Raw genomic sequence first — 27,219 nt, 5'->3', positions numbered from 1 at the left:
GTTTTTTTGTGAAGTATACATTTAAGACACAACCTTAAATTGAAAGTTTACCCCAAAAGGAAAATTACCCAATTATTTAGTCACCCTAAAACCATCCTATACAACTTTATTCTTTCAGACAAATACCATTGGAGTTTTAATTGAATGGAGGACATACATTTTAAGCCCAAAAAGTGCATACATCCATCATAAAAGTACAGCTCTGAAAAAAATGAAGAGACCACTTAAAATTGAGAAATCAATGTGAAGTGGTCTCTTAATTTTTTCCAGAGCTGTAGCTACTCCACACGACTCCAGGGGGTTAATAAAGGCCTTAAAGCATTTACTGCCATCATAAGATTGGAAGGGACATTTGTTTACTATATCTCCAATGTTCATCTGAAGGAAAAAAGTCATACTAAGATGGCTTGAGGGTGAGTAGCTAAATCAAGGCTCTTGGTAAGCAGGTTTAAGTAGTTTTCCACCATGAATTCGCATGGAAAACCCATTATTGGTCAAACGTCCCTTTTATAACCAATCACAGAAATAGTAGCCCAGGCTGGATTTTAGCTTCATAATGATAAATAGTTTCCAAATGTTATGTTTCATAATAACATGCTTTATTTTCCCATGGCACACATTTGAGTGAGGGTGCATTTTCCGAGTTCTGATTTCAACAAAGAGCCCTTATATAATAACAAGTGCACTTCTCACAAACGCCAGTGAACAGAAAGGGGCGTGTCATAAGTGCTTCAAAGTTTGAGGACAGGCGAACTGAGTGAACGCACGGAACCACATCTTAAACCTAGAGGTACTGAATTCATTCATTCTACGTATTTAACTGTATTGTTTTAATTATTTCGTTTAGTTTATTGTGTTTAAATCTAAATGTGACAGCTGTGTCTCGCGATATATGCATAAAATCGCGAGACCAATTTGTTGTTCTGTTGTCAGTTCTGCAGACTGGAAGTTGAAATCTCCTGCAGGTCTTGTTTTTCACTTTGCGGCTTGTTTTATTGCTTATTGCGAAAAGCTTACTGTATAACGCCGTGTGATTTAAAAATAACAGATAACGTTACATTGCTAGTCGTCTGTTGTGTGACTTTTAACTGATTGTTATGAGGAAGTGTGGTATTCCGTGCAGTAGCCTATTCTGTGTTCGGCTCATTTTAGAATATCAATGCGTTTACGTTTCTTATACGTGTATGTTTTGCCCAAGATACTTTAAATGTTGCACTGTTAAATAGGGTTTATTATTACCAGGTAACGTTATTCAAACTGTTAAAAAAATATCGGCACGTGCATATCTTCACGCTTTTGTTTAACATTTAAGTTATTGCAAGTGCATTATATTTTGTAATCTGGAAATTAGCATTAAATGCATGTAACGTTAGCCTTGACGTTCAGTGCAAAGTCCAAACCACAGGCGTGTCTAACCCTTATGACAGCCTAAAGGTCATTTACAGTTTTACACCAGTATTTCTTCAAACATGCAGTTCTTGCTTTCTTGGTAATACTAATAATATAGATTTTATTTATAACGCACATTATATAATAACATATTATTTTTCTTATTTTAAGCAAAAACTCTCTTAATTGTGAGTTATTTTTGTACTTTTTATTCCGAAGAATCTCAAAGTGCAACAAAGGGAAAAAGTAACAAAAAATGAAGTAAAAATATAGACTAATACAAACAATCAACCAACACTGTTAAAAGCTTAGTTCAAATCGACAGAATATTGACCAAAGTAATTTTATTTCATGATCACAAAATAGTACTTTTTGCTTTATAGACTCAATATGTAAGATTTTTGGATTAACATATCCAAAAACCACTAGAACAATGTTATATATTTTGTTGTCTTGTGTAGGCAAATGGTCCGTTGTTTCCGGAAGAAAGCACTGAAAGCAACAGAGAAAATGAATAAATAAAAATGTCCATGCCCATGCGCCTGACCGTAAACACGTAATGCACTGTCTTTGTAAAGTATATTCTTATTCAATTGTTTGTACACTTACAAAGTTATCAATCCTTCGATTTGCATGTAGGGACCCTCATTATGCTACCGTGTTTAGTGTGAGGCTATTTTGAGCCTTGTTAGTGGTATTAAAGGTGGGGTAAGTGCTTTCTGGTAACCGTTGTTGAAATTTCAAATCACCAAAACAAACACGCCCCTACCCCCAAAAGGGTCTCGGCTCCACACATACGTAACCCAGGCAACGACTGTAGCAGGATCTGTGTGTAACTAATCCAGGTCGAATATTCAATGAAAAAGTCACCCCTTCCATCAAAAAAGCAAACCGTTCTCATGAACAATTCGATAGAACACGAGCACGACTGTCCAACTAACGAACATATTAAATTATGACCAGATTAGAGTTATAGTGATCACAAAAACACAGACGGTTCTCATGAACAACTCGATAGTACACAAGCACAATAGTGCAGCTAACATCATATTATAATTATGACCAGATTAAAGTTATAGCGTTCACATAAACACAAACCGTTTTCATGAACAACTTGATAGTACACAAGCACTACAGTCCAACTAACAAACATATTACAATTATAACCAGATTAGAGTTATAGCAATCACAAAAACACAAACTGTTCTCATGAACAACTCGATAGTACACAAGCACGATAGTCCATACGGTGTGGAAATGAACGGGTCTTTATCATCGCTGAAGTGAGCCACCACAATATGATCGCAAATGGACAAACAAGCGAACATGACACACAAGCAATAGTTTAAGGGGGGGTGAAACACTCAGTTTCAGTCAATCTCATGTAAATCTTGAGTACCTATAGAGTAGTATTGCATCCTTCATATCTCCGAAAAGTCTTTAGTTCTATTATATTTATAAAAGAAATATAGGCTGTACCAAGTCTTTCCGGAAAAAAACGAGCGCCTGGAGGCGTATCGTGTGGGCGGAACTAAAGAGGCTGAAATAAATTGAACAGGAGAAACCGCAACAGCAGGACGTCCGTCTCTATGGTATGTACTGTATTTAGTGGCCTGTCATTTTTTGCGCTTGTTTACTCGCAGTTTATGAGGACATGATTCGGTTTATGGACTATTGTATGCGACTAAACATTAGCAGTAGCAAGCAAAACAGTTTTGCACGTCAGACTAGTGTAACGTTATACATAGAACAACAATGGAGTAACCGTTAGGGCATTTGATTGACGAAGCACGCCATCGTGTCGTTTACTGATGTTTACTCATGCGACGATAGCCAAGAGCACGGACATTTGAAGCAGTTTTACTCACCGACTGCTTCCAAAGCAGGACCGAACTTTTATCGCTGGGACCGCTCCATCAAAAACACACTTCTTTGGTATGATTTGGTGAAGTCCTGTGACAGCAGTGACCGTGGAAATCCACTTTGCGACGCGACTGAAGCGATGTTGTGAAGCTTCCCGTCATTTCTGCGCTCAAATCGGTTCAAATGCAGCGCTGCCTTCCAGGAATGCTGTGCTGAAGCGTTGAAGTCGCTTGATGTCACCCATAGGAATAAAGTAGAGCATGGCGTGACAGAAGCTTTCACGGACGACTGTATCTGCACCTGAAAGAGTGTTTACGGGCGTACGTTTCCTCTCTCGCTCTAGTCACGCGCGCGCGCACCCTACTGGGAGAAGAGCCCATACAAGGACCTTCCACTCTGTTCACGTCAAGCCGACCCATACTCGAAAAAAACTCTCCGAAACTTGTGAGAAACCGGAAGGAGTATTTTTGACACAGAAATACTCCCTCAAACATCCAACATTAGTTTTTGAAACTTTGTATATGTTTAGGATGGGAATCCAAGTCTTTAACAGTGTAAAAAGCTCAGTATGCATGAAACAGCATTTCACCCCCCCTTTAAGCAAAAGCCAGCATATATTAGGCTAGTTCTCGCCTATTGTCCGTCATGTATGACTCGTGTGTTTTGAATAATGACGTGCACAGAGCGAGCGCTCTTCTCACCATCTTTAGTAGACATGCCCCTTACCTGCTGATTGGCTACAAGTTTGTTATTCCACTCGGCCCAAGTCCTTTTTCTTAAATGGTTTTGAAACAACACTTACCCCACCTTTAACTAGCTATTAATTTTACTACCCTAATAAGCTAATCTGTTTTTAGAGATAAAACTCTTTACATTCGATTTTCATGAAAACGCATCCCAGAGAACGATCTACTCAGTAACCATCTGTTAATTACCCCTAGGGTCATTTCTCACCGGGGTTGGCCTTTAAATGTTTTTAAAAATAATTAAAATATGGAGTTGTTTGTGGTGGGGTAAATTAAACGCGATATGCTTTGACTTCACAATCGTGTTGCATTGTGGTATATGAAGCTCCCTGAAGTGTACATCAGAAGTAGACTCGCTCCCTTGGTCAAAATCGAGGGAGCAAGTGTCTGTCCATATGAACATCCATTGTTCACTTAACAAAGTGGAACGCACTTCAAAATGGCGGCAGGGATTCCCCCGATGTGAAGTGCTTAGGGAAGTAATAGTGGAGTGGAACGCAGCACCAGACAGCCTTTACAATATATATATATATATATATATATATATATATATATATATATATATATATATATATATATATATATATATATATATATATACACACATACACATACATCCATCCATCCATCCATCCATCATCTTCCGCTTATCCGGGGCCAGGTCGTGGGGGCAACAGTCTAAGCAGAGACGCCCAGACTTCCTTCTATCTGGCCACTACCTCCAGCTCCTCCGGGGTACCCCGAGGCGTTCCCAGGCCAGCCGGGAGACATAATCCCTCCAGCATGTCCTGGGTCTTCCCCGGGGCCTCCTCCTGGTGAGACGTGCCCGGAACACCTCCCTGGGAAGGCGTCCAGGAGGCATCCGAAATGGATGCCCGAGCCACCTCAGCTGACTCCTCTCGATGTGAAGGAGCAACGGCTCTACTTTGAGCTCCTTCCGAGTGACCGAGCTTCTCATCCTATCTTTAAGGGAGCGCCCGGCCACCCTGCGGAGAAAGCTCATTTCAGCCGCCTGTATCCGGGATCTTGTCCTTTCAGGCATGACCCACAGCTCATGACCATAGGTGAGCGTAGTAACGTAGATTGACCGGTAAATCGAGAGCTTCGCCTTATGGCTCAGCTCCTTCTTCACCACGACAGATCGGTACATCGCTCGCACTACTGCAGATGCTGCACCGATCCGTCTGTCAATCTCCCGTTCCATCCTTCCCTCAATCGTGAACAAGACCCCAAAATACTTAAACTCCTCCACTTGAGGCAAGAACTCTCCACCAACCTGAAGTGAGCAAGCTACCTTTTTCCGACTGAGAACCATGGCCTCGGAGGTGCTGATTCTCATCCCAGCTGCTTCACACTCGGCTGCAAACTGTCCCAGTGCATGCTGAAGGTCCTGATCTGAGGTTGCCAACACGACAACATCATCTGCAAAGAGCAGTGACGAAATCGCGTGGTCCCCAAACCGGACACTTTCCGAGTCTTGTTTCCAAGAATGTTTAAATCCAGAGAAATCAGCAATTTTAACTAGGACACGGACTGTCCATGTGTCACCTGTCAATGACATTATACCCTTGTTGCCCTTGATTTCCGTGGAAACACCAAAGATGCTATCAAAGATGATATTATTATTTTATTAGACAGGTGAGCAACTGTTTGAATACACTAAGCGACAGAAAACTAATCATTGTTATAAAGCTTGGTTGTATTTCTTATGAACTTCAAAAAGTGCCCAACGCAGCCTCTATTTTTCACAAAAGCTGGATAAAAAGGCGCACAGAAAACAAAAAGTTTTTTCAAAAAACTTTTTTTTAAATAATACGATTATGCCAAATCACAGAGATTCCGATTCACACGGGGCTAATATCATCACAGGACCTCAGTGTATGGCGAAATGGTAGGTCATTTGCGGGGGAATTATTTACAAATTACAGACATGGCCGATTTGCAGGGGATTAAGATCACAGGCCGCAATTATTACAAATTATTAGAGGCCAACAGGTAATACTAATCCCATGTGAATTGGGCTTTAGGCAGCAAAATAACTCAGTTCTCACGTGATTTATTTGCAGTGGTGTCTCTGACAGCACACGCATATATTGAAATGAGTTGCCTTTCATTGCTAATGGAAAGCAAATGTAAACGATAAGCTTTTGTGGCCGCGCAGCACAGCAACGCCCAAATACCATAGTCCAAAATCTCTACCGGTTGAACAGTTTCTACCTGTTAATTGTATATCGCCCACTCTCACACTCTGTATTTGCATTGTCTGAACAGTATTATATTAATGTATGTAACTCTTTGTTGGATAGGAACACCAAACCATGTCTGAACGAAGCGGTAAGGTCCAGACGGTGCTGGGTCTGATAGAGCCTGATCAGCTAGGCCGCACCATGACACATGAACACCTTACAATGACGTTTGAGTGCAGCCACGTTCCCCCAGCACCTGGAGATGAGGGTCTTGCCATCGCTCCTATTGAGATGAAGCATCTTCACTGGTTGCAACAGAATCCATACAGCCACCAGGAGAACCTGCTGTTGAATCAGGAGATCGAGGCGGTGAAGGAAGAGTTGCTGTGTTACCGTAAAGCAGGAGGAGGATCCATAGTGGAGAACACCACCACGGGCATTAACCGAAATCTGCCAGTTCTGCGTCAGTTGGCGAAGGAAACGGGTGTGCATGTCATTGCCGGAGCAGGGTACTATGTGGACGTGACCCACTCCGATGAGACACGAAAGATGACTGTTGAGAAGGTTTGAGCCTGTGGTCTTGTGACTACTGCTTAGATGCCATTATTTTTATTTTCAGAATGATGAAAATAATTCTTAATGAGTGAGTCTTTGAGTTATTCCTTAAACCGATTTGGGTGATTAATTCAAGAAAGTGACTGGCTTTTAATTCGGACATATTACTTTTTTCACATAACTGTTTTTCATCTACTATATAGTAAGGAAGTATGTGATTTCAGATGCAGCCAGTTTCTTTATGAATGGATCATTGAATAATTGAAACATTGATTTATTCAGGAACAAAGCAAGCGACTGTTTTTGTGAATAGATCATAGCATAATTGATTCATTCAAAAATGCTGATTAATTCAGAAATGAATCAAGTGACTGTCTAGGAATAGATAATTGAATCATTGTGTTAGGGGTCTTATGACCCAGGACCAGTAGTGAAGAAATGAAGACCAAGAGTCAGGAGTGTAATTAATTAAAATAAAAATGTACTTAAGAATAGTTTGCAGTTTCAACAGTAGAAGCCAGCTTCAAGTCTCACAAGGAGTCCGTAGGCCGCGCTCCCTCTCTCAACGTCTCGTTGTCTCGCCCTATCGTACATACAATTGTCCCAACAGTTATATTCTTTTCAAGGTCTATCCACGTCATTGCTGCAATGCGGATGGTTCTGATGCACATTTGTTGACGCTTTCACCCCGAAATTAGGCTCGTAGTGACCTTCCAGGTCTGGAGCAGGCGCCAGCTTGCCCAGAACAACAAGTCCACCCATCTCTTAAGGTGCCCATTGTACACCATTCTCAACACTGATCTGTAACATAGGATATTGCGCACATACTCAGATACAGTCTCTAGTTCTAACCAAAACAAACTGATAATATGTGCTTTCTCTCAGTGAGAGGTACAGACAATAGTACAGGCAATATTCATCTTGACTCTTTAGTGTTTCAGTAAAACGAAATTTAAAAGGAATAAAATATAATGAATTAAAGGAAAGACAAATCCATAATTCATATCTGGAAGCCGGGCTAAGTGAGCAAACAGTTTCTGCACTCCTGACATGTTACGGGTGTGTGATACCTCAAAAATCCAAACACACGACACCTTGTTGCTATCAAGTGTTTAGTGACACATCACACATCTCTAGGCCAGACCCTCAGCACTCCTCAGAGACCAAATGCACACTTTAGAAAACAAGAAATCATAACTGGAAATAATCATTATAATAATATAGGAAGATAAATATCGATTAAGGCTATGATTATGAATTTGATTGGTATATATACAGGTATATTGAAGGGGCAGTGGATTTCAGACTCACCCTTTCAATTGATTCATTTAAAAAATGCTGATTCATTCAGGAACAAAGCATTTGTCTCTGTGCATCCCAAATCACATACTATCTGTTCTAAATAGTATTTGAAAATAGAATTAGTACTTCCCAAATCGTAGTATGTTGAAAGTAGTATTGCAAAAGATACCCAGATGGTCTGCTATTTCCAGTTAGAATTCGAAGTGCAGATCGATGCGCACTCTGACGGCTAATATTGCCCACAACCCATTGGGTGTTGGACGAGGATTCATTTAGTGGTTTCGTTTAACTACAAATGTGGATAAGGTGTTAAAAAAACTACAAACATTGTGGATGACAAACATTAGTCCGATGGTTAAACAGAGAGGTTTAGAAAAAAGGGGTTTGAGTGAATAATTATCAGTATCTAACCTGATGAAAATACATTTAATCAGTGTTATCCACATTATGTTTAATCTGCAACAGCATTTAGAAGCTTTGTAATGATACGTTTGGACATTACCTTTTAACACATCATCATATTTAAATTGCAAACACATGAGGAGAGTCTCAGCATGGAATACTCACAACTGGCAGATCAACTTGCTACTACAATTTTCTCTAATATGTTAGGAAATTAAATTGAATGTGAATGGTTTTAACTGCGAAAACATGATTGACGGGCAGTTTAAACAGTGACAGGATGCATGTAGACAGAGCTGTCCATTAAAGATGATATGAAGTAGTATGTCCCAAAGCTTCCCTACTTTTCTGCTACACACTCAAAAGTGCGTACTTTTTTCCCCCACAATAAGAGTACATACTTTAAGGAAATACTAGTATAAGCGAATTGGGACTCAGCATCTGTTTTAATGAATAGATCATTGAATCATTGATTCATTCAAAAATGCGGATTCATTCAGAAGCAAAGCAAGTGACTGGCTGCATCCATTTACAAATATTCTCCCATTGCCTCATGGGATAGTAAAGTGTCCATCAGATAGTGTTCAGAAGTAGTAGGTCATCCGCTTACTCTTTTATGAGTATGGTGAATTCGGACATAATTATTATGTTTTTCACCTACTATATATTAGTGAAGTATGTGATCATTAAATCATTGTAAAGAGTCACTTGCTTTGTTCCTGAATGTATCAAATACAATCATTGATTAAAATTATTCATTCATTGAACTCTGAATAGTTCAGAAATGAAACACCACTGTGTATTGTGTACGATAGTTCTGGCACAGATTTATTTGGAACTACAGTTTTAACTTTAGAAATATAAGATAAAAAAACACCAATTACAATATTATTGTAAACCATACATATCACAAACCCCCTGAATGATGAAAATGATTTGTTCCCATTTAATAAATGTCATCTTTTTTTCCACAAGCTTACAGATATCATTGTCAGTGAGGTGTTGCATGGAGCAGACGGCACAGATATCCGCTGTGGCGTGATTGGAGAGATCGGGACTAGCTGGCCAATCACAGAGAGTGAGAAAAAGGTCCTGCGAGCCACTGCCCACGCACAGACTCAAATCGGTTGCCCCGTTATCATTCACCCCGGGCGGGACAAAGCCGCTCCTGGAGAGGCCATCCGCATTCTTCAAGAAGCTGGTGGAGATATCTCCAAAACAGTCATGTCTCATCTTGACAGGTAAGAAGAGGTGGGAAAACATCTGCATACTGGAACGTACTTTGTAAATCGTTACTATTAGGAAGAGCTGATAGAGCTTTGATCTAGAGCGATATTCTCAACTCTGGCCCTTGAGGTCCACTTTCCTGCAGAGTTTTGCTCCAACTTTAATCATAAACACCTGAACGAGCTGATCACGGTCTTCAGGATTACTATAGACAAGTGAGTTTGAACAGGGTTTGAGCAAAACTGCATGAAAGGACATCAAGGGCCAGAGTTGAGAACCCCTGATAAGAGACCAGGGTGACTATACAGATACAATTTAATCAGGGTTCTTTGATGAATAGAGAGTTCAAAACAACAACATTTTTTTGAAATGTAATGCATCATTTCTGAAATATGGATTTCTTCCTCCCCAAAAATCTTATTGACTCCAAACTTTTGAATGGCAGTGTAAATCAACTTCAGGAACTTTTTTTATAGGGAGAGCTTGAGATATGAAATTTGAGCTGTAATGATGCATGAAGAAAACTAAGAATTATGGTAAATATCTCTTTTGAATAATGAAAAAATAATATTTTTATTGTGTGTAATTTCCAATCAGTTTTCAAATTTGTCCAATTATGCAAAATGTGTGAAAATGCTACATCGTTTGAAAGGTGGTAGAAATGACTTTGTGGTGGATACAACCACATATATAATATATATATATATATATATATATATATATATATATATATATATATGATGATTGTGAAAAAGTCGATGTAAATGTACTGTAAATAGAGTGTAGAGCTGCAACTAACGATTATTTTTTCTGTCGACTAATCTAACGATTATTTTTTCGATTAGTCGACTAATCTAACGATTAATGCATACGTTACACTAGAGGTGTAACAGTACAGACTGCTCACAGTTCGCTTTGTATCAAGGTTTTAGGTTCATGTTTCAGTACAGTTCGGTATTTGCTATGTTCAGGGGAAAAAGGACTACTGTCAAATGAAAATAAAGAAAATAAGAACAGATAACTTAAATAGAAGCAGCAGCACAAATAAATACTATTGAGCAAAGATGAGAACAAAATAAACAATGTTTTTCAGGTTTTTCAGGTAGGTCTAACATTAGTTTTTAGGTAGAGAAATGGAATGAAGTAATCAAAAGTAAAATAACCACACGTTTAACTGTTTAAAATTAAAAAAAATAATCCTTATTAAACTTACAAAAGCTATTCAGTCAGGAGCAGAGTGATGTCTTTATCTTTTGTTTGACATTAGACAGCAGTGAAGGCTACTGCCCCTTTAAGACCCACGGATAGTCGTTGTATTTTCTGTATAAAGTTCACTTAAGGCATAGAGTAGGCTATGACATTTTGACATACTTTTTGAGAGTTTGTCCGTTTAAGCACAGGATTTGAAAGATAACTCAATATTTGCGCGCTTTGGGACGAGTGCACACAAAGACAGATCTTCTCATTCGAGTCTCCTGGCTACACGGGTGATGACGGTGAAAATGACTGATCATATTCGGACGTACAGCAGCACTCGCATGCGTTTTATAAAGTTTACAAAGAGAGACCGTTTTGCCCACGTTTTTCTTTTATTATCGCTGTTGTAGTGTATACCTGAGGAGTCAGCACGTGTATCCATCGACAGAAACATGCATACAGCATTATTTTCAAGTTACAACCCATATTAAAGATGCGTCATCAGGTGTGAGATGATGACCCGCGGTGTAAGTGCGTCCCCGCAACTTTTGCTCGGGATCCCGGTTGGGAAACACTGGTCTGTATTGATTGACACCGCGCTGGTTTGTTTAGAATTATATGAGCGCCGTGACCGCGCGCTGCCGCGTGATGAAGGCGTGTCGCAACTCTGTTATTCAACTGCTCTGGTTTTAAAAGCTATGTCATACTAAATGCGCCAAAATGCAATAAAACTTGTTTTACGGTCGAATGCAACGCGTGTGTGTGTGTGTGAGTGAGTAAGAGACGCGCAAAAGGGCGGAGAGAGCTAAACGAATATGCGTGCGTCTTTTAAATAGCGTAAAATGAATGAATGACGAATGTGGCGGCCGTTATTGATTATGTGGCAGTCCGCCACAAATTAGTCTATGTGTGGGAAACACTGTTTGGCCTCTGTTTAAAGTATTCCCATACTTTTGATATTCGCGGTCTAGGTTTTTGTGATAGAACCAGGAGCAGAAGCCAACATTACGCAAGATGAACGTCTGACACGACGCGTCGACGCATTTCACGAGCGTCGACGTATTTCCGTAGTCGACGTCATCGATGACGTCGACGCGTCGTTGCAGCACTAATAGAGTGTAAAAGGTAAGTATCTAATTTGCCGGTTATTGAATTGAATCATGTACAGTATATGGAAGTTTCTTCACAATGGTCAGTTTTGTCCTTCCCTTAAAAACACACTTTTCACACTCTGACTTGTTTAATTTGTCCACTAATTTCAGCCAAATGTGGACATTCATGCATCACACAAAATTCTGTAATTTTTTATAAGACTCATGAGTCTTATATGGTTGTGTGTGTATATATATATATATATATATATATATATATATATATATATATATATATATATATATTTGAGATTTATTCATTTTAGAGAATCAAGCACATCACATAGAGTAATTTTTGTAGGCTAACACGGAAGTTAACATCATACTGGTTCCCTAAAAAAAAAACAATAGGATTTTTCTATTGGCTTTTGGATTGTCGCAGAAAATAAGCTCTGTGATCACACAGCTCTGTAAACAAAAGTTTATGATTCTGACACAATTTGTTCATCATGGTTCATCATTGTTCAATACAGCTTGTATTCATTTTGAAGCCTAAGTACAATCGGCAGAAGTAAAAAGCTGAACGTAGGCTATACAGTCAAATTACTTTAATGTCACCCCCATCCAAGAATGATAACTGTCTATAACTATAATGATAATTATATTAAACAGAACGTTATCATCCATTGGTGTGGAGTGGACACACATTTATGTAGTCTGACCGCTTTAAATTTGAAAGCTCTTCAAAGTCTGATTTGTCTGGCTGTCAAATGTTTTTAGTGTCAGTTAGTTGAACAAAAAGGTTGTGCTGAAAGTGATTCCAACGATATTGTTATTTAATAACTGAGTTGAACTAAGTTGAAGGAGGCCTTCAATACCATTTAATCGCACTAATGCCATTTAGCCAACTTTTTCTTAGACAAGTAAAAGCTTTAAAAGATTCATAACTAGGTATTACAGGTGTATTTTGTGTCAAAGAATAAAACATGGAAATTTCTTGAGCTTGTGTTCACCACAGACCTTATTTCAGGCATTTAACTAATAATCCATTCTAAAATCCCTTTGACTTCAGGATGATGGAACCAGAAGTGCTTAAGTGCTTTTAAATTTTGGCCTACAAAAATACATCATCCATACAACCCTCTGTTGTTTGTCACTTATAGAAGCATATTTGATCGTCAAGAGCTGCTGGAGTTTGCGAAGATGGGAAGCTACCTTGAATATGACCTATTTGGTACAGAGGTGCTGAATTACCAGTTCAACCATGATGTTGACATGCCCAACGACAGCCAGAGAGTTCAGAAGTAAGTATCTGCCTCAGCATGGAAGGCCTTACATTAGGTCTTAAACATCTGCCTTGATTTCTCTTTCTTGTAATCAGTAATGTGTCCACAGTTTGATTCTCTTGGTTTGTTTGGTCCTAGTACTAGTGATCGACCGATATTGATTTTATGTTATACAGCAGGGGTCTCATTGATTTTATGTTATACAGCAGGGGTTGATGCGGCCCAGCCTGACCCAGAGTCTACTTCCAGTGGCCCCCGAGTAATTTGAGTTTGAGACCCCTGTTATACAGATACCGATTATTTGCATGTGTATGTGCCGATAACCGATACATACGAACTGATAGTTATTTATTGTGTTATTTCTGTTTTTTTACAATTATAGCAATGGCATTAACTATTTAAACGCAACTATTTAAACGCTGTAATTTTTGCAATTTCACTCCCTTACATACAGAAAAATGTCAATGACACTTCTACATCAATAAATAGTCAAAAAGAGTGCTTTTTAAAAAAAAGTACAGTGCTAAGGCTTTTTTACATTAATGCTGTTGCATCTTTTTATTTATAAATACAGCCATATTAACAACAAGCTTAATTAATTTACAAAGTCTAATGTTTTCAAATGGAGAACATAAATTAATGTGAGTTGAGTCTATCAACTCACCACAACTATATGCATATAAGTATTTATTTTAAACTATAGTTTTAAAAGGTTTATGTGTTTAATAGACTAAAGAGTGAATATTCTCTGGAATCTGCAAACATTGTCAGAAAAATAAACGAAACCCCGAATACATCATAGCTATTACAGACTCCATCTTATCTAGCACGTTATCAGAATTATTAAAAATGTTTGTGTCTGTCTAGATTATGAAATACTCTAGCAAAAGTATTTCATGAATGAAATTTCATTTCATGAATTTCATTCATTCGCTGTTTTCATCTCTGCGTTTACACGTTTCGTGGAGATAGTACAAATAATTAATTTTCACATAGCTGTAATTATTTAGATGTTTATTATATTGTAATACAGTTAGTAGCTGGGAAGGAAGGAGGCGGGAACCGGCGGACGTTCAACATTTATTAATTCAAAATAAATAAACAAAACGAAAATAAAACGTGGGCAGCCCCTCACGGACGACTGCCCACAAACACATAAACAAAACATAACATAACATAAAATCCAGGCCTGGTCCTCTCTCGTCTTCCGCAGCCCTTGCTCCTCCTTATATGCTCCCGTCACATGGCCGCGAGACGAGACCGGTGTGCCACGCAGCTGGCACTGTGAACATTAATCACCGGCCCGCTCTCGCGGTCCCTCGCCCCGCTGCCTGTCACACCACATATATAAATGTTATATAGCAGACGTTAATATAATTTAAGGAGTTAAAAAACGAGTCGGTCTTGTTTAAAGTTACATACGGTGACTAGACTTTGCTGGAGCCACAACCGGTAAGTGAACGGCTGAACGCGACTTCATCAGATTTGCATAAACAAAGAGAAAGAATAAATTTGCCGCTTTTATTTTCAACATGCTCTCATTCATGGCTGTTTTATTTTATTCATGTAAAGTTACGTCTTTTTTTATTGTGACATGATCCTGACTGACTCATGAGTTCGTCTCTATTTTTAGCGCCAAGTTTAAACTACATAACTACATAGCATCTCATAATTGTAACATCTTATTTGTACATATCTCATTTGTGCATTACTATAATGTTAAATAAAGTTGATTAATTAAGAGATGCAGGTTATTTTACCTTTGAAAACTGTTGTTGACTCATCTCCCCTCAGACGAGCAGTCTTTTAATCGCGGGCTTGTACCCAACTCTCAAAACGTCCACAATATGGCGCCATTTATCGGTGAATCTGATATTACAAAACCGATACCCGATTATGGGAAAATGCTTAAATATCGGGAAACTGATATATCGTCGATCACTACCTAGTACACATTGGCATTTTAACCCCGATCCTACAGATACCGAACCTTAAGGCATATGGCATATTTGTTCACAACCTGATTGGTTGGCTTTTATTGCGTGTATTTTGTGATAGAACTTACCTAACATCTATATGTGTAGCTTTATATAATGGTATTTTGACCAGCAGAGAACACTTGAAATGCTTTAAAAATGTGTAAAGGGGTCAAAGCAGGGGCAGGAATCCCTCCATCTCACACACAAACGAAGATCTGCTGCGTGGAGACGCTCGGACAGTTCTGATTCCTCAAACTCTGATGGACAGCATCGCGCGAATGCTCAAGCAAACCAGTTTGTCCTTTTTAGGGTCTAATCTTGTAACATGATGTCCCGTTTTTGGTTCGTTTACATGTCTTTGGTCCGTGTTGTGTTCATATTTCAGTCAAAGTCACCAGAGTGCAGAGATTTTCAGCAGTCTCGGTCCGCTTGTTTGATGCGCACCAGGGTTCGGATGGCAGCGTTCACACTTATTGAACCACACTAACAGGAATCACACCATGGTTCATTTTAATAGAAGCAGACATGCCAAGTGTGAACACACCCTGTGTTCTATAAACATGCAAATCTGATTGATGCACAAATTTAATAAGACTATCCATTTTATATACTGTCAACAGATCATTAAAAATCACTTTGTCTTATTCCACCAGCTTGGCGTTCCTGATCAGGGAAGGTTATGAAGACCGAATCCTCATCGCTCATGATATCCACACTAAGCACCGACTGACCAAGTATGGTGGTCACGGCTTCTCCCACATCCTGAAGAATATAGTTCCCAAAATGTTGTCTCGAGGAATCACTCAGAATCAGGTGGACAAAATACTGATAGAGAATCCTAAACACTGGCTGACGTTTAAATAAATCAACTGCCTTTAAAAGTCGATTTACTTAAAGTTAAAGGTGCCCTAGAATGAAAAATTGAATTAACCATGCCATAGTTAAATAACAAGAGTTCAGTACATGGACATCACATACAGTGAGTCTCAAACACCATTATTTCGTCCTTCATATGTAAATCTTGTTTGTGAAGAACACCATGGAAAAATAGGCGATTATCGACATAACGGCAACTGTGACACAATCGCTGAGATCCTTAATATGTACGCCCCCAACATTTGTATACGGCAGCGCATGCATCACGCGAGGATAGCGAAAATGGCAGATCATGGAAATAGATTTTATGTTCCAGGCTGTGCAGGGGACGTGGGGACTTTTCATAGCCTCCCACTGAACAAAACTGTCACCAGGCATGTTTATCTATAAACGGATACCGCAACAATTGAATTAAAAGTTGTTCATTTGCTCTGCCCATTTCACCACGGAGAGTTTTTCTAACCTGGACAATAGCAGACTTTGCTCAGTGTCTGATACTGGAGAAGTGGCAATTCAAACTATATCCCCGCGAGCAGTAAGTAGTGATTTTTATCCACTTATTGACTGTCTAAACAATTTCTGATTAAACTGGAAGTTTCTTAGTGAGACAGCATTAACGATACAATCCCCTGTGTTGTCTAGATCCAACACAAGATGCTTGTACAGTAACAATATGAAACTCAAGTAGTATACATCAGTATGACAAATGTCAAAGTTAATATTATTTCCTGCCAGTGTTGGCATACAAATTACAACCGTAGATAGGGCAATCCCTTTTGTCAGATAGAGTTATAATTCAGCCTATAGGCTATTTTCATCAACAACACATAACTCCAGAGCTAACTATGTCAGTTTATTTGCTTACAGATCGTTCACTCGATCCTTCAAGGTAACGTCACCTCCACCACTTAAGTTTAATTTGACATGGCATCGTCAATTTGTAAAAGAAAAAAAAAGACAACTGCAGGCTACTGTACAAACAACATATTTGTGCGCTAACGTTACCCAGTTTGCTGTTTAGAGTTTGTGATTCAAAGTGAAGAAGCTATCATTGTAAAATCAAACGGTGACGCATTAACGTTACAATGATTAAAACGTTTTAACAATTCTAAAAACAAAGTGGTGACTGCTGACGATATGAGTTAACGTGTAAAGTTAATGTTATATGCTAGTTCACATGTAGTCTTACAAGAAGTTATAGTACTGATGTTACGTTTTGCAGGTCTTACTGAAAATAAAGACTAAACTTACCACTTAAAAGCGTCAATTTCCAATCTCAAAACAACTGGTTGTTCCTCAAAATCTTTATCTTCGTCAGAAACAGGATCAAATATAAGGTTGGATGCATAATCTCTCCATGATTGACAGCATACGTTAGATGTGTTTCTGTCACTCAAAGGAGCCACAGTGAAACAGCCAATCAGAGCCAAAGTCTACATTAATATTCATGACCCTTCCAAATAAGGCAAAAACAGACCATTACATCCTAGGGACAATTTCTGTGGTTGTAAATGGATCTATAAAACCATATCTGGACAATTTTAACCCTTAAATAAGTCCCATACCCTATATGCAGATATCAGAGAACAATTTGAAATATTGTTTCAACTCATTCTAGGGCACCTTTAACAAACCAAAAATTGATTTCTACACTTTTGTTGTTATGAAGATTGTTGTTAAGTTGATTTTGGTGCTAAATTCCGTTGTTTGGTGAACGTTAACCCATCCGCATAAGATGGTAGAGTTGGTACTGTACTCATAGATCACATGTAGATTTAAAACTAGACTTAATAGGTTCAAAAATTAAATTAAAGTTCCCTCAACAAAAAAAGTGGTCAAAAATAAAAACATGGCTCTTAGTCATAGAAAATAGGTTGCTTTTTACTTAAATGCATCCTTTTATCTTGGATGAACTAACAAAGAAAATGTTATTAAGTAATTAGACTATTAATTAACCTCAGGGAATCACAATTATAAAAAAAATAAAGTGTAGTAGCACAGAAGAAGGAACAGTACTGGTGCTATCAAAGTTCTAATTAAATTAGCATACGCAATCACACATTGTGCAAAATTTGCTTTTTTATATTGTGTAGCTGCAACCCAATTAATGGCAATATAATGTTGAATGTACAGCTGCCCCTTTACAACAACTGACTATTAGGACTGAGGTGATTGAATGCGACCGTATGTCTAAAGTTAGACCGTTTGCCGTGCACATTCACTTTGGCAAGCCTGATGTTTCACGACGCATTTAATAATTGGCAGGCGTGCGTTCTGACAGGTCGTTGTGTAGGACAGAGATATGAGATTCTCTGGAGCAGGTGGCTGCTCACAGTGAATTCTCTAGTTAAAGTAATGACACTGTCAGTTGCTCTGTTCCTGTGTAACAGCAAGGTAATTAAAAAAAAAAAAAAATGCTCTGTTTGAGTCATCAATGATGATCTTATAAGATGGCCACATATCAAAACATCCCATTTACTTCAATTTCAACTTAAAGTGCTCATATTATGCTATTTTAAAGGTTACTGATTTTGTTTTGGTGGTCTCCTACAATTGTTTTACAGGCATAACATGTCAGAAAACACTGAAGGGATGGTTAATTATGATGTAACTGTTTTAACTTTTTTAAAACTTTTTTTAAACTTTAGTTAGTGTGTAATGTTACGGTTTGAGTATAAACAGCATCTGCAAAGTTATGACAGTCAAAGTGAGATTTTCTTTTAAAGAAATCTAAGGACTACAAAAAAAGACTAGCAGGGACTACAACAAGTTTATTAACAGGTTAGTGACATCACAAACCCTGAAATTGACATAAACCCTGCCCCCGGGAACACGCAACAAAGGCCATGCTGAAAAGAGGAAGAGCTGTTGTAGTAGAGCACATTTAGGAGTCTGCTCAAGCTGTTGTATCCATCTTTTCACATTTATTATAATACAGTACGTAACACAAAAACAATAGCATGTCATAAAAGCCAGATGACAACATAAGTTATAACCATAATTAAACTAAACTATGTTTCCATGCAGCATATATTTTCTGGCTCTTTAGGCATCTTAGAACAGTTCTCACATGAGTGATTTATGTCATGACAGAAACTATTTCATCATGAGTGAATATGGTAATCAGTGACCTGAAGATAGGAGCTCCACACCAGCTACATTCATTAATCAACTAACCATTCAGAAACGTCCTGTTGCATTCAACATGTTGTCACTTCTTAGTGAGTCTTTCCATCATTGTCTGACTCTGGTTTGAACATAAAAGGCGGAACAGTTTCTAACATCAGTGCATGTCTTCGTGAAGCTCGGACTCTCTTCAAAGGGAGCCGCGAGCAGAAGCTCATTTGCATTTAAAGGGACACACAAAAAATGTCACATTTTTTCCTCGCCCTCAAAATGTTACCATTTTAACATGCTATAAAAGCAAACAAGGTGTGTGTTTATCGATAGATTGTCATGATATCTGCTTTAGATATAAATCCCATTTACAAAATGTGATGCAGGAGTGTTACGGTCCACTGTTTCCCATCTATTTTTTTCGCTACATTCGCCCATCATCACACTATTGTTTTCCTCCAGTGAAAACAGAATGTGCACTTTAGAAAAGGTTCTTTTCATTTGAAAATGTTTCTTTTTAAAAAAAACATTATTGTAGATGTGGCATTAGATTAACATCATGCACAGAAATGATTAAAGACACAATAATGTTGTACAAATGATTTGTTGGTTTAACTTAAAGTAAACCTAAGCTGGTTGCCTTAAAATATTGTTAATTTAAACAAAAAATGTTGTTGATACAAAGAAAGAGATTAGTTCAATCAACTGAAAGTCTAAATATTATGTTATCTGAACAGCGTTTGTGACCCAAAGCTGATTTGGCAAACCATGAAACTATTTTTTTACAGAGCTGTTTATCAGAGTAAATGGCAGAGACAGAGAAACATAATGATTTCTTTCTACTATATATTTTAAATATATATAAAAGAATGGCAATATAATCAGCCCTATATTAAACCAATCTAGATAATTACACTAATATAAGGTTTGTCTATATTCTAAATGAATATGAATGAATATGACAATATATTAAAGGGTTTTTAACCATACCCAAAGGGGGAGTGCCGGCACTTTTTTTCCACTTCAAGCACTGGTGGTACGAATGGTAACGTCGGCGTCATTTCTCCCCTGGTCAATTGCAGTGCGAGAACTCGTGCTTTTGAAGTGCATGAGAAGACAATGAAAACGCCGTCTTCTCAGCATGTCAACAACAGATTTAACCAGGCCTCAGCTACAACTACAGTGTTTGAGGGCGGGTCAAAGTAGACGTTTTTTCGTGGGCAGCCAATGAAGACCATAGACTGGCATTATGCTAAATTGTTACATTGTTGCATAGGCATGTAACAGGAAGTAAGACTGGAATTTCTGATGACTTGTTTCGGTAGTTAAGAATCGGTTTTCTTTTAGGAGACGGTTACTTTATTTGTTGCGCACTTTGATCCTTTGCAGAGCTTTTACATTCACAAACAGCTCTATTAGAAACTACATGACAGGTAATATTTGAAAAAGCATAATCGGGGCACTTTAAAATGAGCTTTGCTGACTTTTCTAGTTTCTGAGTATTTTTCTTGCAAAACGTAATTTTTTGTAATATAGATGAGGATGTTTTACAGTAGCATATAGTTCAGTGCTTTAAAGCTAAAAGATGCTAATTGGATGACAATACTTGGAAGTAATGAAGGCAAAGATATTTATAGAATTGCATTTGTTGATTGATGTCTTTGCACTATACAGGTAGGACGCTTAGCATTGAAAACGTATACACACATGCAAATCATACAATCTATTTTATTCACAATTTGTATGATGACACTGCACATACCAGACAGTGATTTAATAGTTTTTAATGAAAACATTGATATAAAACAGTAGAGAATTGTGGTTGAAATGTGGCATTTGGTGTGTGAAGAATGAGAATTGATTTAAGAAATGTCATCTTTCCGGGCTAATGGCGTGTGCTCTGTAACAGCCTCTTCAGATCAGCCATGTGTCGGTGTCAATAGGCACATATGGAATGGAATGATGTCAATGATTTTCTGCTTTTCACTGCTTTCTCAATAAATATACTACAATCACCAGTGTTGCACTGTAAGATGTTTTTTTCTTCTTCTAAATCACAGTGATTTCTCTAAGAACTAATTTGCGTGTAAGGGTGTGTTCACATGCTTCGAGATGATCATTCAGCAGTTCAGTTCTCAAACGGATGATCTGTTGCTGTTATCCTTCGCTCTGACGTGGACGAGATCTCACAAGCTCGAGGGTTAAACTTTGTGACCTCACACTGATTGCGCTGTGAAGGCAAAATGAGGCACACCTGAAAGTGCGGCCTATGCCACAGGCGTTAATCGGCGTACACCATGAAGCCCGAGAACGTGCTGTATTTGTTGTTGTTCCCTCCGTGCGCTTTGCCTCCATCTAGTTTAATGTAGATCTCATCTCCGGGCTCCAGGTGTAATATCACGCTGTTGCTGGCATAGTCGTAGTTCTGATCTGCATCCTGCGCAATCGCACTCGCACGCACCTGCAGGAAAAACGACAAAGACTTGTGTGAATTTTCCGTGAGAGAAGTGCACGTTAAGTTATGACTCTCCTTCCAATGACTTCAAGCTAAATTCTTCCCATGGAAGTTTAACATTATTCTCTTAAGACAAAGCAACTTTTAATTACTTGATTGGAAAAATAAAGGATAACACTTAAATGTACTGTCCTTGTTACATGTAGTCACTGTAATAATAACTATAAATTATGCATAATTACATGCAACTAAACCAAACCTTAACCTTAATTATAATCAATCAATCAATCAATAAATCAAAACTTTAATTCAGGACACATAGTATACAGAATACAGTAATACCAATACAAACACACACACACACACACACACACAAATGTATGTGTAGTTAATTACTACTTAATTGTACAGTTACACTGACAAGGACACCTTAAAAGGATGTGTAACCAAATAAAATATTTTTGTTACACTTTATTTGAAGGTGTCATTACAGTGTAATTATACATTTATGTTGAGTAATAATAATGAACATGTACTTACGTTTGGTTTAGGGTTAATTGCATGTAATTATGCATAGCTTTATTAATATTACTATAGTGACTACATTGACATGTTATCAATATTTCTAATCCAGTGACTTTTTCCTGCAATATCAGATGTGACTGAGAACAGTATTATAATATAAGACAGAACTGGTATAATAATGATGATATAATTATATTCTTAAGACAAAATGTAAATATTGTTTGTTTTTTACAATTGCATTAAAATGAATTAATCATACTTGTTTTGGTGTGTAGAAAACATTCAACTAAAAAAAAATGTTTCTAATGCACCAAAACTAGGGTCTGTGACAGCTGAATTAATGACATACCTGATTATTCTTGCACAGATCAGCCCACATGCTGGTCCCATCACCACCTCTCATTAATACGTGATACACGAAAAAGTAGATCCCCGGGATGGAGCAGGTGAATTTACCGCTCGAGGGGTCATAGTGGTTGCCCAAGTTAGTGACCACATCATCAAACTTCAGCACCTCGTATCCCTCGTGTTGCTTCTTGAGTCCTGCGTAGAAGGCGATTTTGGGGACGGTGCTGTACGTCGCTGCGCTTATGACACCGGTGACTCCGGGCGGACCGGGTAATCCAGGTGGCCCTGGTTCTCCTATGACTCCTGGGGGACCCGGAGGTCCGGGCGGACCCGGCTGACCCCTCGGACCGATCCTTCCTGAGCGCCCTAGCTCTCCTTTCGAACCGCGGATGAAAGTTGGTGGAGACTGAACTAAGCGGTTGTCCGCGGGTGCTAATGATGGAGACTTCGTTCCGTACGGATCGCACACCATGCGGCACGCGCCGAGCATCTCGTAGCGCGGGTCGGATCCTGCCGCGCTGACCAGCACCGGGATGAGAATGACCAGCACCAGCACCATGACAACACCCAGCACGCCCGTGGCGATCACCCGCGCTCTGACACCCAGTCTCGACAGCACCGGGCGCACTTCGTGCTGCGATTTACGCGCAATCTTGCTCGGCGCAGAAGCGATGCCAAAGTAAAAAATAAATAAATAAGCTTCACAGCTGCTCCAGAAGAAGTCAACTAACTTTGCAATAAAGACGTTATCTATAATTCATGAACTGATGTAAACGTCACCTGTACGAACCTCTAAGCTGTTGTGTGTTTAGAGAAAACGAATAAAAGTTAAAGACAAACAGAAATGTATGCGAGAGGTGGATTGCATCCCTGCTATCTTACCTGAGGGTGGGCGGTGGGTGGATTATGTTGTGAGAAAGAGAGAGGGAGAGAGTGCGCGCGCACGTGAGCCGTACACAGATTGATGCAAGACAAACCCATTTATTTATTCTATAGCCATGTAAGAGATTAATGTTGATGTGCAGTCGGGATATTTTTTCTTAAATGTAGAGTTGTCAAATGTGTTTTATAAATAAATGCCATTTACACAATTTTGAACTTGCAAAATGTGTTTGCCAAAAGAATGCAGTTTCATGTTTGTATACTAATTTGATTTGCGTTCAGACATTTTATAAAACGTATTAACATTCAGCAAGGATGCCTTTAATTGATCAAAAGTCATATCAAAACATTTACAATGATACAAACATATCTCTATTTAAAATAAATGTTCTTTTGAGCTTTGTATTCATCCTGAAAAATAGGTATTCATCAAATGTATTCATATAAATATATTGATCAGTGTACAACATTGAGAATAAGAAATATTTCTTCAGCATCGAATCAGCATATTATAATTATTTCTCATGTGACACTGAAGACTAATAAAGTGCCGGTACACAAGTTTTTTTTTTTTTTTTTTTTTTTTTACATGAATTTTCCCCAGCTGGATTTTTTTGGTATTCATTTAAGAGTTATATACCATGAACCAAACCAACCAGCCGCAAGTTGAATGATAACATTTACTGCATTTGGAAGGAGGGCCTGAAACTAACTTTCTTCCACACCTGCCAATGGCCAGTGACTTCAGAAATTGTACTGGCCATAAATCATTTTTATCTGCCATGATACTTTTTGCAAAAACAGGTAGTCATGACAACAAAATATTAGATACCAGTGAAAAGTCACAGCTAAAACTACTAGCTAATATACATTTAAAACACAATAAACCATCAGTGGTGAAATAAAAACAAATAATCAAATTACTAACAAAGCACTAATAAATACAATAAAACAAAGATACAAATGAAATAAACAGTGCATTTCAGGAATGACAGTAAATTTTAGGTACAGAAATGTAATAAAGTAAGCAAATGCAAAGTAACACTGCATAGTCTTCACTGTATAAATTAAACATCCTTATTGATTTAATCTTTATTGTCCATATAAAGTTACAAAAATTATTACAAAAGTTACTCAAGAGCAGTGAGTGATTTATTTTCTTTGTTGTTTGTTGTTTAACATTAAAAACAGACAGCAGCAAGCTGGGGTCATATTGACGTGTAGCCCAAGAAGATCTTCCATTATTACACTGTACTTTTTTTGCAGTATGACAAAATTTTGTCACAGTACCAAAAACAATGTATGAACGTACCTTTATCTTTATTACACTCGAAGCACAGACCTGTAGCAGTGGTAAACATCTTAATACGCATCGGTGTAAGATATATCCTATTAAAGAATTTGAAATTGAGCTCATGGATCCCAAGGGAGGTACATTAGCCTAACACGTAATCACATACAGCAGCCCAGTCATTCTCCTCAATGGTTTGACTAATTTCTTTCTCCCAGACAATCTTTCCTGGCAAGACAGAGGTACAATTGTCAAATGTCCTTGACATGGATCCCTTTAAGCAAACTGGATTTAAGTAAAAGGATGGAAAAGAAAAGAGGCAGGGTTGTGTTTTATATTCAGTTTTGTTATAAACATACATGCAGTGAAGAGAATCAACGATATGTGTTGCCTAACATTTGTATGACTATATTATGTTTAAGTTTTTTTTTTTTTTTTTTTATATGAAAATGAAAAGAGGCAGAGTGGTGTTTTGTGACATATGTCGTTTTATTGTAGCCTAAAGTATACATCCACAAAGATAACCGGAGTGAGAGCGAGCTGAGTGACGTTATCAAGAACTTTGCCGTTCTGTTTGCAGAATTAACAGAACTTGTGTCCTACTGTTCCCGAAAGCTCATTCTCCGGAGTCAAACTTGGCAAGTCTGAACTACTAAGGACGAAAGTCCAAGGTTCGCATACTTGGAAAAGGATGCTTATTAGCTGGTACAGGTGTTTATTTGGGATTGTAGCTAAACTATTCAGGACAGTGGTCCTTTCGGGAACGAGTTTTGAGACCCGTCTTAAGACATAACCAACTGTTTAATAGGATATTTGTTTTAATATGGTATATATACACTCACCTAAAGGACTATTAGGAACACCATACTAATACTGTGTTTGGCCCTCTTTTGCCTTCAGAACTGCCTTAACTCTATGTGGCATTGATTCAACAAGATGCTGAAAGCTATTGGGTCTATTGGGTTGAGATCGGGTGACTGTGGGGGCTATTTTAGTTCAGTGAACTTATTGTCATGTTCAAGAAACCAATTTTAAATGATTCGAGCTTTGTGACATGGTGCATTATCCTGCTGGAAGTAGCCATCAGAGGATGGTCAGAAACAATGCTCAGATAGACCGTGGCATTTAAGTGATGGCCAATTGACACTAGGGGCTTAAAGTGTGCCAAGAAAACATCCCCCACACCATTACACCACCACCAGAGGCCTGCACAGTGGTAACAAGGCATGATGGATCCATGTTCTCATTCTGTTTACACCAAATTCTGACTCTGCCATCTTAATGTCTCAACAGAAATCGAGACTCATCAGACCAGGCAACATTTTTCCAGTCTTCAATTGTCCAATTTTGGTGAGCTTGTGCAAATTGTAGCCTCTTTTTCCTATTTGTAGAGGGAGTGACTGAGTGGTACCCGGTGGGGTCTTCTGCTGTTGTAGCCCATCCGCCTCAAGGTTGTGCGTGTTGTGGCTTCACAAATGCTTTGCTGCATACCTCGGTTGTAACGAGTGGTTATTTCAGTCAAGGTTGCTCTTCTATCAGCTTGAATCAGTTGGCCCATTCTCCTCTGACCTCCAGCATCAACAAGGCATTTTCACCCACAGGACTGCTGCATACTGGATGTTTTTCCCTTTTCACACCATTCTTTGTAAACCCTAGAAATGGTTGTGCATGAAAATCCCAGTTACTGAACAGATTTTTAAATACCTCAGACCGGCCCGTCTGGCACCAACAACCATGCCACGTTCAAAATTGCTTAAAGGTGCCCTAGAATGATTTGAAACAATATGTTAAATTGTTCTCTGATATCTACATAGAGGGTATGTGGCTTATTTAAGGGCAACAATTGTCCAGATACAGTTTTAAAGGCCCATTTACAACCCTATAAATTGTCGCTAGGATGTAATGCTCTGTTTTTGCCTTATTTGGAAGGTCATGAATATTAATGTTGAGCTCTGCTCTGATTGGCTTAATCAGCAGCTCACAGCAGTTCAGCGAAGCGGCTTCTTGAGTCCTGACCGTCCTGACAGAACACAGACCGACTTGAATGACACTTAAGCAGAACATTTCAAATGGAGATTAATCAAATGCAGCTTACTTGTTTATTAGTGTTTTCAGATCATCTGTGCGCGAGAAAGAGGTTGCGTTCTTGCGGTATGCACCCGAGCTCTCTCTCGCGCGCGGATGATCTGAAAACACCAATAAACAAGTGAGCTGCATTTCAGCAATCTCCATTGACTATTGTTTTAATTTAAATGGTGGAAAATGTGACTTTTGCTAGAAGGATCGAGTGAACGGTATCTACGGTTGTATTTTGTAATACAAAATAATATTAACCTTTGTCATTAGAGACACTATTTAGTTTTGTATGGTACTTGGAGTTTCCTATTGTTACTGTACTAGCATCTTGCATCATCTAGACAATGCGGTCTCTCTAAGAATTTTTTTATTTAATCAGAAATTGTTTAAACAGCTAGTCAATAAGTGGATAAATTACTTACTGCT

General features: G+C 38.4%; 2 protein-coding genes across 3 annotated transcripts; one reads left to right on the top strand and one right to left on the bottom strand.

Moving 5' to 3' along the window:
• Positions 1 to 706: 706 nt before the first annotated feature.
• On the top strand, positions 707 to 21,234 carry pter (phosphotriesterase related). Of its 2 annotated transcripts, none has more exons than XM_067454314.1 (5): positions 707 to 790; positions 6,305 to 6,748; positions 9,419 to 9,684; positions 13,122 to 13,262; positions 15,877 to 21,234. In XM_067454314.1, the coding sequence occupies exons 2-5, from the start codon at positions 6,317 to 6,319 to the stop codon at positions 16,085 to 16,087; spliced, it is 1,050 nt and encodes a 349-aa protein (XP_067310415.1). In that variant the 5' UTR covers positions 707 to 790; positions 6,305 to 6,316; the 3' UTR covers positions 16,088 to 21,234. The 2 variants fall into 2 exon arrangements, with proteins under 2 accessions (XP_067310415.1, XP_067310416.1); XM_067454315.1 differs by lacking the exon at positions 707 to 790 and adding an exon at positions 918 to 965.
• c1ql3b (complement component 1, q subcomponent-like 3b) lies at positions 19,717 to 23,627 on the bottom strand. The gene is made up of 2 exons (XM_067454316.1): positions 22,546 to 23,627; positions 19,717 to 21,677 (listed from the first exon to the last, which is right to left on the bottom strand). The coding sequence occupies exons 1-2, from the start codon at positions 23,101 to 23,103 to the stop codon at positions 21,498 to 21,500; spliced, it is 738 nt and encodes a 245-aa protein (XP_067310417.1). The 5' UTR covers positions 23,104 to 23,627; the 3' UTR covers positions 19,717 to 21,497.
• Between the last annotated feature and the right edge of the window lie 3,592 nt (positions 23,628 to 27,219).

The sequence above is a fragment of the Pseudorasbora parva genome, chromosome 9 (genome assembly GCF_024679245.1).
Source record: "Pseudorasbora parva isolate DD20220531a chromosome 9, ASM2467924v1, whole genome shotgun sequence".
Lineage (NCBI taxonomy): Eukaryota > Metazoa > Chordata > Actinopteri > Cypriniformes > Gobionidae > Pseudorasbora > Pseudorasbora parva.
This window is presented reverse-complemented; position numbering and strand designations above follow the sequence as displayed.